The 12205-nt window shown below is 43.8% G+C and overlaps 1 protein-coding gene across 18 annotated transcripts in view; it reads left to right on the top strand.

Moving 5' to 3' along the window:
- MACF1 (microtubule actin crosslinking factor 1) overlaps positions 1-10618 on the top strand; it is a 342346-nt gene extending 331728 nt beyond the window's left edge. For 7 of the 18 annotated variants that reach the window (XM_029231100.1, XM_029231105.1, XM_029231107.1 and 4 more), the window contains exons 97-100: positions 4254-4465; positions 4985-5095; positions 7626-7755; positions 8900-9156. In XM_029231100.1, coding sequence (XP_029086933.1) covers positions 4254-4465; positions 4985-5095; positions 7626-7755; positions 8900-9156 — 710 coding nt within the window. Of the gene's footprint in view, positions 1-4253; positions 4466-4984; positions 5096-7625; positions 7756-8899 lie in introns of all 18 variants that reach the window. The other 11 variants (XM_029231103.1, XM_029231097.1, XM_029231099.1 and 8 more) reach the window with 6 other exon arrangements.
- The last annotated feature ends 1587 nt before the right edge of the window (positions 10619-12205 follow it).

The following is a 12205-nucleotide window of genomic DNA, read 5'->3' as shown; positions in this document are numbered from 1 at the left end:
TTTACACAGTTGTTTAAGAAGATGAAAGTTGTCTCAGACTGCACGTTGCTTTAGCCAAGTGTAAAAGGTAAAAGTATTCAACTAGGTAGGTTCCTGGTACTGCCAGAATTGGAGATTTCACTTTCTGAATTGAGCCATGGCAAAGGAAATCATGATGTTTGGATGGAGGTAAAACAACGTCCCTGCCTAACGAATAGGTGCACATTTACCCTAGGGTTCCGTGAATGTTTCTGAGCATTAGACAAATTAATTCCCCAAATTTTACTGAAAATCTAGAAAAACTTTATGAAGATTTAAAAGACACAATTTGTCTTAGAACTGATTTTTTTATTATTACGGTAAAATACACGTAACATAAAAACTTACCGTCCTAACCATGTTTAAGTGTACAGGTCAGTAGCATTACATACATTCACACTGTTGTGCTACCATCACAGTCACCCATCCACAAAGCTCTTCATCTTGTTACACCGAAACTCTCCCCATTAAACAATAGAACTGAATTTTAACTAACAAGCCTGTTCCAGCCAACATCGGTGGTCAGTCTCTTAGAAAATGGTGGTCTCGCTGGTGGTTGAAAAACTGAACTTGAAATGGCTGTCTTTGGGGTCTGGACCCCAAAATGTGATCTTCAAAAAACCAAAAAAATCATGGTCAAATGCGTTTGGAAGACACCGAGTTAAAACTAAACAGGTTTCTTTGCTGCAGGACTTCTCAGAGCTTATAAAATGCTGATTGATTGCATTAGGGAGAGAAATGTAGAATCCAGTGTTTACGAAACTCCTCTTCATAGGAAACCCCTCAAAAACCTCAGTTTGGGAAATTCTGCTGTAAGCAGTGAAAGACCATGGAAAGATTTGGAGCTGTTTAGAGAGATCAGGTTTTTATTTAGAAATTCAGTGTGGGGAATGAGGAGTGAGGGAGGGATGACGTTAAGATGAGAAACAAGGAGACCATTTGGAAGCCTGTTACAGTGGTCCAGGGTGGAGGAGATACTCCGTGAACCACGTAACTGTAAGAGGTACAGGGAGGGCTCAGGGATTCAAGAGGCATTAGAAGGTGGAATCAGTAGTAGACTGAACTGCCATCAGGAGGGAGGGACCTACGTCAACAACCAGGTTTCAGGCTTCAGTCGTGTCTAATCAGTTGGGTGTAAGGCTCTGGCATCCAGGAGAGGTCTATGCTGGGGATGTATTTGAGAGTTAGGCAGGACCGTATGATGGTGCTAAAGTCTCAGATGCATGAACTCATCACCAGGTCAAAAGTCTAAGAGGGAGAACAGGACTGTGGATGGAACCAGGGGAACATCGGCGTTTAAGAAGTGGGTGGGATGGAGTAGTCGGGAGAAGGGGGAGAGGCAGGAGAGCGGGGGCCCTGGAAGCCGAGGGAGGAGAGTGTTTCAAGAACAAAATAGTAACTCCCCCGAGTGCAAATGACAACAGCAGAGAAGTGTTTTTACCTGTCAAATTATCAGGGTTTTTACCTGACACATATGTGTACACACACTCTCTCTCTCTCAATACAGAGAGCATTGGCCGGAGTGAAGTAAATTGAATATATTCATACATTATTTTTGAGAGTGTACATTGGTATAAAATTTTGTAGGTCAGTTGACAAGTATCAAAAACCTTAAGTGTGCATCCTTTCTCCCCAGCAGATCCACTTGTAGAAATTTATTCTAAGGAAGTCATCATGGGTGGGCACAAAAACTTTTTACAAGTAGTTTGTCACAGCGTTGTGTACAGTGTTTTAAAAATTGTGAACAAAATACAAGGTTGGTGAAATAAATTATGTCGATATGATGAAACAATACTTTGCAGCTAGCTGAAGTTATGCAAGTTATTCCTCAGGCATGGAGGAATGTTTCTGATATTTTTGTATCTTTTATATATACACACACATATACACACACCGTTGTGCAAAGGAATAAAGACACCAACGTTTTAATAGTGCTGTCCCCTAAGATTAAGCAATTTTTATTCTTTGTACTTTTCTGTAGATCTCAACCTTTCTGCAATCTAAAAGCATCCCCCTAAGGCAGAAGTTGTCCGTAACCTTTGCCAGTGGTTACAGTAGTGTGGTGGGGAAGGAAGGCGGAGTGGGATGAGCTAGCATAGATGAATGCAAGGAGCTGGGCCGGGCAGAAGGCAGCTCAGGTGGAAGACCTTGGTTCTGGTCCCAGTTCTGCCACAGCGTTCCTTGACCTCAGCCTCTGAATGCTTCAGTTCCTTTGTGACACGGGGATGCTGACTGGTCGCTGATAACAGTCAAGTGCAGTATTACACGTGATCACACTCTGTAAACTGTACAGTGCATGGGGAACATGTTATTATCGTTACACTTAAGATGTCATTGCCCTCATCTGCGATGCCATTTCAGAGTCTTCCTCTTGTGTCACTGTGTTGTTTTCTGGGAGGGTGGGCTCAGTGAACTGTTAAATCTCTACTAGGTTTAAACCACATGTCTGAAGTTCTTTATGGCTTAGGGCCATAAACAGTTCTTCTGGGGTCCAAGTCCTCAGCTGAGTAATGATTTCCATTTGTCCCTGTTAACTCAGTGCTTGCTGTGTGTCCACCCTTGTGCTTGGCCCTTTAGCAAACATAAGATAAATAAGTGTTTAGCGATGTGGAATCTCACTGAAGTACCCAGGTTAGCGCTGAAGGAAATTCCCTTTGAGAACTGGACACTGAGGAAAGTGCTGGAGTTTGGAAAATGGATGAGTAACCTGGTTGGTTAGAGTAGGGAACAGAGGGCCAAGGAATGAACCTTGAAGGGCATGTTCTGTTGGAGCCTAAGAAGGGAGGAGACAGCTTAGCATTCCAGGGACCAAAAATCCTAGACCGTCTAGACAAGAAGGACTCTTGGACATCAGTGAGCCTGATTGATCACCTCTAGCGAGCCTGAGGAAACGGAGGCCCAGAGCGGGAAGGATCCCAGTTGGGGGCAGAGCCTGGACTGTAATTCAGGGGTTTTGATAATGCAAGTTAGTCCTTTTAACCTCATACTTTGATATGTTACGTCAACTGAGTATATTGAAAAGAATTTTGATTTGATTTAGGAATTTAGAACCTCTCTCCTTGGACACTCATGCAACCTGATTTAAAATCCGATTCTACCAAGATTCCTCAAATTTCTTGAGGACATGTGGAGTTGGGCAGGAGAGGGTAGGCACAATTACCTGAAATTTTCTAAACTTGTAGTTTCTGGCCAAAGTAAAAAAATCTAAGAGAGGAAAGAAAGACAAATACTTTGTTTCTAATGGTTCCCTTTTCCCAGGCTTTACCAGCAGTCCTGTTTGTTTAGATCTATCTAGTACATCCTAAAAAGTGAGCAGCTTGGGGATGAATGAGCAGACAGAAGGTGATTGCAGAATAGCACCTTTCAGTGAGGAATAATCTAAGAACACATTCCAGAGGAATTATTTCTTCTAAATTCATAACGTCTTTCACATTTAATGTTTGTGTTGGCTGTACTTGGTATCTTCTGACCGAATCCAGATTTTGGGTTCTGGTCTGATGGCTCCAGGAAGCCCCAGGACAGCACTGTTGGCCTTCAGTGGTGTTTCCAGACTCTCCAGCTGGATGTTCCTCTCCCACTGCAGGTGTGCCTTCAGCTTCTCATTGCTTTCAGCTTTTGACTTAACGGTTTCTCACTGGCAAGTTTTGTGCATGGTCTTGATCTCTCTCTCTCCTCCCACATGTTTACTTCTTAATGATTCAGTCCAGATCTTTTTACTGTCCTGAGTTCCTGGACCCCTTTCTTTAATAATATTATCGACTGAATTCAAATAGAAGAGTCTAGGTGACGTCAATTTCAATGATCTGTTTTTCTCTACTATTTCATTACCGTGTATCCTGCAACAGTTGAGCAAAAAGTACACATGTACTATGAGAGAGAAAAGAGGGGTTTTGATTTAACCTCAGAGGTTTGTGAACTGCTTCATCTGCTTTCTCTTGACCCCAGGGGACAGTGGCAAGGCAAGATCGTGACCACAGCATGGGATGGTGCTTTGTACACAAAGACTTCTTTATTACAGGAAACCAAGGGGCTTATTAGTGTGTCTGCTGTGGGTAAGAATCATGACAAGGCTGATAAATCATGAGTTTATCCCTATTCTAAAAGAATCCACAGATGGTACTAAACCTATAAATTATATAACTGCTATCGTGGGGCCAAGCATCTGTATGACCATCAAAGATATATTTTTTTCAAGGTTAACTGTTATTGTATGTGTGTGTTTATTCCCTTTTTAGCACGAGGTAGAACTAACATCGAACTTAGGGAGAAATTCATCCTACCTGAGGGGGCATCCCAGGGAATGACCCCTTTCCGATCACGGGGCCGAAGGTCCAAACCATCTTCCCGGGCAGCCTCCCCTACCCGCTCCAGCTCAAGTGCTAGTCAGAGTAACCACAGCTGTACGTCCATGCCGTCTTCTCCAGCCACCCCAGCCAGTGGCACCAAGGTACGTACAACCTGCAGTGTGACCTCCTTCCCCGCTCCCAGCTTTGCGGATGTCCATTGTTCAGTGTAGCCTCTGAAAGACCCCAGTGAGGAGAGGCACTTGAAGACATGCAGACCAGGCTGGCCAGGCCCTAGTGGTACACAGATCCGGACCTTTAACATGACTGAAGAGGACATTATTAAATAGGAACTCGGGTTGTTAAGTCCAAAGCGCTCCTTTCCACATATTCCCATTTTGAGTTTGAGCCCATCCAGTTACTAATCTTGAAAATCCAGGCACTGTCTGTGCTGCTGGAGCTAACAGAGAAGTTTGTTGTTACGACGGGTGATGGATGAAGAATGCTGTTGCCTTTCTGCCTGGTCCCTTTCATCCCGTTAGTCTGATGCGCATTTTATTTTGTCTTCTATTTCTTTAAAATTTAGTGTCTTCTATTTATTTTTTTTTTATGTTCCCAATTTGCTCCCTTTCTGTTCTATTTTCAATTATTCCCGTCCTTCCCTTTGGATTTCCGTTTCACAGACTCCACTTCAGTTCTCTCGCTGTTATGACAAACCCTGGTTGGTAAACAGTAAAGCTGGCACCCCTGTCAGGGACAGCCACTATCCTGACCTCCAGCTGCCCAGCCCCGAGGTAGAGTATGGCTTTGCTAAGGACACAGTCAAGACCAGGCCCTCGCTCATGCCGAGGACTTGACCAGCTCTTCTTCCTGACACGAGTCCGTGCTCTTTTCCATCTCTGTGGTGCTTGCTCTCACAGCTGATTCATCTCGTCCAGTGTTTTTCAGGGGTTTCTAACTCGGATTCACCAAAATTGGAGATAAATAAGAGATGCCTAAGACTGGATTGTTTAACAACTTCCTAACAGTCTTTAGAATGATATCTGTTCAGGGTGAGAAACAATGGTCATTTGTGGTGATTTGTTGATTGATATTGTTTATAATCAGGCCTCTTGGAGCCTCCAAACGTCATATCTGACACAGACGAGTTACGAACACTTGAAATTCAACGACGGTGCATGTTCAACAGTGTTCTATCTTTGCTTAGGACAGAAGAGTGGCTGGTGCCCCCGCCCCCCACCCGAGCCATATCCCCGGGATGGTGGTATCGCCACAGTGGTCCGGGTGTGGGTGCCGTCTCCTTCAGCCAAACACAGTATCAGTGAACACTGCTCTGAGGCTCGGGTTTTAGCTTCGAATTCCTTGGCCTAGGCACTTGGGTTTCTATAGCCTTGATTTGAATACATATGCCAGCAATTAAGCATGTTCAAGTACAGTCATTAAAATGCCCAAGTACTGTTGGAAGAGCAGTGTTTCAGAAATAAAATGTGGACTAGAGGCTTGTGTGATAGCACTACAATTTGCATTCTAGCTCCTGCTGGGAAACATTGGGTTCTTGTGCCGCAAAAGGTAGCGTTGCCTTTAGTCGTGTAAAGCTTCAGCCAGTAAACGCAGGAGGCACAAGAAGCCAATGCCCATGAATGGACTTGCTGCTTTGGGATTCATCCCACTCCAAGCTAAAACTCCAATTCAGAAATACATCTGGCTTAGAACATGATCTGGGGACCCACTGACACTAAAACCCCACAACTCAACCTGCTTATCCTGCTTTTCTTCTCCTTAAATGGCTCCAGTTTCATGAAAGTCTCAAAAGTTCTAAAATTTTTAATGTTTTAATTATGAAGTGCCAATTCTCATAGGATTCTGATGGATCAGCATTTTTGTTTCATCTTAAGGTTTTACCTATGGTTTCATTTCATTTCGAGGTTTCATCTTTCCTTACCCACTGGTGTTCTGCAGGCTGTGTCCTGACGCGGACGCCCAGCCCGGCATCTCTGGCGCCACGTCTTCCCAGCAGCAGTAGCTTCTGAAACTGGTGCTCTTCCTCCTGTGTGGGCCAGGAGGGTTTGTGCTGGAATGTTAATCCCTCTCTGTCGCTTTTGCTCTTTCTTTATAAATTGAAGATATAAGAAACACCATGCAATGGGTTGCTTTACTCTTCTCTTTGTATAAACATCTTAAAAGTCCTGGAAAACAATTTACATGATTGATTTCAAAGAAAAATTGGAATAGCATGCTGTGGCATGAGTGATACTTAAAACATTTAAAATATTCTTTCTCCAAATTAAATCTTTAAAAAAAAATACACTCAAATGGGAAATGGAGCTCCTATCAGCAGCAGTAATGATTATGTACATCTATCCAGCTCTTCTCCAGTTTAGGAAGTGCTTCCACACATGACTTATTCACTCAACAAGTTTTTATTGAGCCCCTCGTCTGTGCCAGACGTGGTATTAGGTGCCAAGGGTGTGACAGGGAACAAAACAAAGTCCCTGCTTTTGTGGAGTTTCTGCTTTAATACAAGAGATTCAGGCAACAAACAGGGAACTTTCCTGGGCTGTTACAGGAGGAACAGCCAAGAGGCCAGTTGCAGCGGTGGACTGAACGAGAGGGAGTGTGGTAGGAATGAGGTCTCAGAGGCAGGACCCTTCTCTGGTTTCCACTGGGAGAAGTGAAGGCACAGATGCCAATTTAGATAAGCCAAGAGCCCAGACCCAAGCTCAGTTCTTCTGGCCCCTTGTTCAGAGCTTTGTTCCTGATATCACAGCCCCACTCATGTGTGCTTCTCCTAATCACTTATTCGATCAAGTCAAGTAATTTAATCTGCATTCTGCCAGTGCGAAAATAGATCTTTACTTGACTGAAGTTACTGCATCTATCTAGTAGGGATTGGAGTAATATTTTGGATCTCCATGTTAAATATTTGGGGTTAGAACTCATATGTCACATTTCTAACCCCAAAACTCTGATACTTGGGAGTATTTGGATTTTTTTTCCTTTACTCATTTACCATGTTTCTGTTTGTTATAACTACTATAATCTTACCATTTGAGGATCTTTTTTTTTTAGTAGAAATTTGTCGGTAAGATAAAAGGTATTGGAAGACATTTTAAAACTTTTAATTGGGACATGAAACCTTTATTTTGGGAATCCTCAAAATACATGACCTAGGACACTTTCAAAATAAATCTTTGTTTTCCTGGACTTTTAATTGGCTTTTCAATTGATTAGACATAAGGAGGGCTTAAGTAGACCTTTGAAAGTGGAATTTCTACCAAAGATTACACCAAGTAAATATGACCTTTTTATTTTTATTTTTTTAAGATTATTCCATCAACAGGCAGCAAGTTGAAACGACCAACACCAACTTTTCATTCGAGTCGAACATCGCTTGCTGGCGATACTAGCAATAGTTCTTCCCCAGCCTCCACAGGTGCCAAAACCAATCGGGCAGGTAAGTACCTGCCCCAGCACTTCTGCATCAGGATGAGGGTGAGGGGAGTGGCCAGGCTAGGAATTTGGAAACAGCAGCCTCTCAGCAATGCTTCACTGCTCCCCAAGGAGCAAATAATGAGAGTAGCACTGAGGTGTGATGCTGAAAGACAGCCCTGCAGATATCCTGCCGACCTTGACTTCTTCTCCTGTCAGTACAAGTAGCTCGAACCTTGCCTTCTGAGAGCAGATGCTCTCACAGCCAAAGCCAGACCACCTGTTCTTGATCAGACATGACAGTATTTGAAAGTAGAAGGAGAAAAGGGCCTCCTGCAGCGGGGCCTTCCTCAGAAGCCCGTCCAGTATGGGACCTGGCAGTTTGCTAGTAATTTTTCCGACACCCCATATTTATTATCGCTGCCGGGGAGCTGAGGAAGTCAGGGAAAGATTACATCTGCTCATCTGTTGATGTTCCTTTTGGGAGCCTAGGGATTTGGCTTCCATTTCCTGCTCTCTGTTTGCCATCCCTTCGCCCCCATTCTCAGTCTGCCCATGCAACTAGCAGGCTCTCTCCTCTGTGCCGAGGCCATGGGACAGCCCTGCTCGACTCCACCATGGGGCGTGTGAGCTAACAGTGCTGCTGATAGAAGCTGGTTTCTAATTCTCAGGATGCTTCTCAAGTAGAAGCACAAACCCAGAAAGGGTTTCAGCAACTTCTGTGTAGGTGAGAGGACCGGGGTTCAGAAAGGCTGTGGTTTGCCCAAGGTCACACAGCATATCAGGTGGTATTAGGATCAGAACCCTGGCCTCTTGTGACCACCTAGAGGGGTGGGTTAGGGAGGGTGGGAGGGAGATGCAAGAGGGAGGAGATATGGGGATATATGTACACGTATAGCTGATTCACTTTGTTATACAGCCGAAACTAACACAACATTGTAAAGCAATTATACTCCAATAAAGCTGTTTAAAAAAATTAATAAGTAATAGGAGATGCTGTACAGCAGAAATTAACACAACACTGTAAATCAGCTATACTCTAATAAAAATTTTTTTAAAATAAAAAAAAAGAACCCCGGCCTCTGGTAACTTGTTTCCCCACCCCCCAGCTCCCCGCCCCCTCCAATGCTGTCTCTATTAAAGTCTGTGGCTTTATTCTTAAATTCCAGACCCTAAAAAGTCAGCCAGTCGCCCTGGGAGTCGGGCCGGGAGTCGGGCCGGGAGTCGGGCCAGCAGCCGGCGAGGAAGCGATGCCTCTGACTTTGACCTTTTAGAGACGCAGTCTGCTTGTTCAGACACTTCAGAGAGCAGTGCCGCAGGGGGCCAGGGCAGCTCGAGGAGAGGGCTAAACAAGCCTTCCAAAATCCCCACCATGTCTAAGAAGACCACCACTGCCTCCCCCAGGACTCCGGGTCCCAAGCGGTAACACTGCACAAGCACCCCCAAGCCTCTGTCCACTTTGAATCCTGCTCCACACATTGGGTGTATATTTATTCTGAATGGGAGAAGTTATATTGTTAAAAGTGTAAAAGAATAATTGTGTTATGAAGCTGCCTTATTTTTTTTCTTTTTGTAAGTTACTATTTTCATGTGAATATTTATGTAGATAAAATTTGCCTCCTGGTAACCCTGTAATGGATGGGGCCCAGAAATGAAATATTTGAGAAAAATAAGCGAAAAGATCAAGATGCAAATGTGTATTAAAATTTTAAAAAGCCTCTAAATAGGGTTTCTGTGCGGTGCAGGGTTGTAAACCTGCTTTATCTTTTAGGATTATTCCTAAATGCATCTTCTTTATAAACTTGACTTGCTGTCTCAGCAAGATAAATTATATTAAAAAAAAAAATAAGAATCCTTCAGTGTTTAAGGAACTCTTTTTTGTAAATCATGGCCACCTCAATTAGCAAGAACTGAGGGGAGGGCACTTCTGACTGCTTTTTCCATTGTTTTTAATATTGTGTAATTTTAGCTGAAGAGAGGGAACCTCATCTAGGTAATGTTTGCACATGATACAGCAAAAGGAGTTCATTGCAATACTGTCTTTGAATACTGTTTCAGTACTAGGTGTTTAAAGGACAAATAGCTGCTAGAATTCAGGGGTAAATATAACTGTTCAGAAAACGTGAGAACATCGGGGTTTTTAAGAGTCCTGGTTTATAACTTCCTGTCCAGCCCAGCCACCAATAACTCCTGTGCTCACCGGGACCCAGGCCGTCGGCAAGGGGAGACTCCTTGGTGGCATCATGAATTACAGATTTGTGTATCTGCATTTTTTGCTATTTATTTAAAATGGTCGATCAACTTCCCACAAACTGAGGAATGAATTCCACAAGCCTATTCTGAAAATGTGGACATAAAACACTCGCTCGTCCTTTAAAGGAGTTCACCAGCACACTTGTTAAGAAGTCCCGTTTGCTTCTTCCGTCTTTTCTTTTGTGCGTAATAAAGTTAGCTGCCCAAGTGATCACGAAGAGGGGCTGTCTGGGGCTCCTGGTTTTTAGCTGCTGTTCCTCTTCAGCTCCGACCACGTTGCTGTGTGATTATCTCAATTGATTTTAATTGAGGCAGAAACTGAAGCTCTACCAATGAACTGTTTAAAAACAAGACACACTTTTGTATTAAAATTGCTTGCAGTAACAAATATTTTGTATTTCCTGCTTTACTTCTGAACCATTACCTTATGTATAACATTACTCTTTTAGGTACTTCGGTGCATTATTCAAATCCAGATATCTTGATGGATAAATTATGGAGCTCATTAATAGATTTCTTCTTATATATTTTATCCTCATTAATTTTATTTAACAAGGGAACAAAGGATCAGACTGTTGTTATGTAAATCTGTAGGGCTATCTGGCCCACTTACGTGATTAAACAAATAACCAGTATGTAAGAAGATATTTGTTTTAGAAATCACACATCCTGGGTTTTGAGAGAATGGGGCCAGTTTCTCACAGTATGCTGTTATTTCTGGTTAAGTGGTAGAATTTCAGAGGTAGAAACAAAATTGGTCATCAAATCTTACCTCCCTTGTTTTACAGAAGGAGAAACGAATGGGAAAGTGGGTGAGAGAGTCATCTGCCTGAGATCACATAATGAATAAATGGCAGAAGAGGACCTTGAATCTAGTCCTCGGCTCCCTGTCCAAGTCAGGCAGTTCTCTTCCCTCCAGTCCCTGGTTGGCTTTATAATATTTAGAATGGCCAAATATTAACTAATTCTGATGACAGGAATTAGACTAAGAAATAACTAGGGAACTTGAGAGATAAGAGGGGTTGAACATCAGCCACCTGTGTTCTTCATCATTAGGCCATACTCCCCTTGTGATAGGGGAGTTTGGTAAGATGGACACATGTTTGCCAAAGCTGTTGGAAGCCAAATACCCAGATTAGAAGGAATGTGCAGCCTGATGGATTCTGAAGGAAGTGCTTACTGTATTCTCCATGGAATTGGATAACTTCAGGCTGCCAGAACTTTGTAGGGTGGCGTTTCCACCCAAATCTGCTTCCCCCTCTCGGCCTTCTGGCTGCAGAAGCATGCTGAAAGGAGCTTGACCTCCATCTTCTCAAAGTCTGGACCGTGGTCACTTGTTTTTCTTACCAAGTAATTCAGGTTTTCCCTCAGTCTCTGCAACAAAGCTCAGCTCGTGATGCAATCTGCAGGAAGTGTGTTTCCATTCAGTGAACACTTGTGTGCAAGACCGTGTGGGAAGTACAGGGATGGCGGGAAAGGGGTTAAAACTGCAGCTCTGTGACACAAGTGCTAAATAAGTAATGCAAACTTGGTGTCTGCTAGGATAGAGGGGGGCAGGTTCTGGGGCTTTGAATAACCATAGCTAGCATGTATTGAGTGCTTCCTGTGTGCCAGTCACTGTGCTAAGTGCTCTGTGTACATTCTCGTGTAATTCCCATCGCAGTCCTACAATCATGAGCCTCGCTGGTAGATGAGAGACAGCCTGAGAGAGGTTCAGTAACTTGCCCAAGGTCACAGAGTTGCCAGGTGGCTGGGGAAGCCCTTGTTTGACAGAACTTTCTCCAAGACACCCTCCCCATGTCAGTTCCCATCCAGTTGAGGAGTTCCAGGATTCCACTCACAGATCGCCTGTCCCCACTTCCTCTGCCCATCCAGGCAATTTGCCGGCCCCTCTGTCAGAGCACAACCTCTGTTTTGCCTTCAAAAAGACTGCATGTTCACCTGTCACCCCTGGGGTGACCCTTGGGAGCCACTAGAGGGCAGGGAGCTGGTCAGCTTCATCTCTGGCTCAGGCCACAGCACGGAGCAGCACCACTGGTTTATGGGAATGTGAAGCCATTGTTTAAAGAGCACAGCCATCTTCACTCATCCTAAATTGAGATAAATGACTTCTATGAATCAGACCAGCACTGGGCTGCTTGCAGTCTTGCTGGGAGGCCAGCAGTTTACGATACACAACTGGAGAATTACAGGCTAGATCTGAGACCTCCAGTGATGTATGG

The sequence above is a fragment of the Monodon monoceros genome, unplaced genomic scaffold, assembly GCF_005190385.1.
Source record: "Monodon monoceros isolate NGI ecotype Baffin Bay Population unplaced genomic scaffold, NGI_Narwhal_1 Super_Scaffold_18, whole genome shotgun sequence".
In the NCBI taxonomy this organism is placed as follows: domain Eukaryota; kingdom Metazoa; phylum Chordata; class Mammalia; order Artiodactyla; family Monodontidae; genus Monodon; species Monodon monoceros.
Note: the sequence above shows the minus strand (reverse complement) of the source record. Positions and strands in the feature narration are given on the sequence as shown.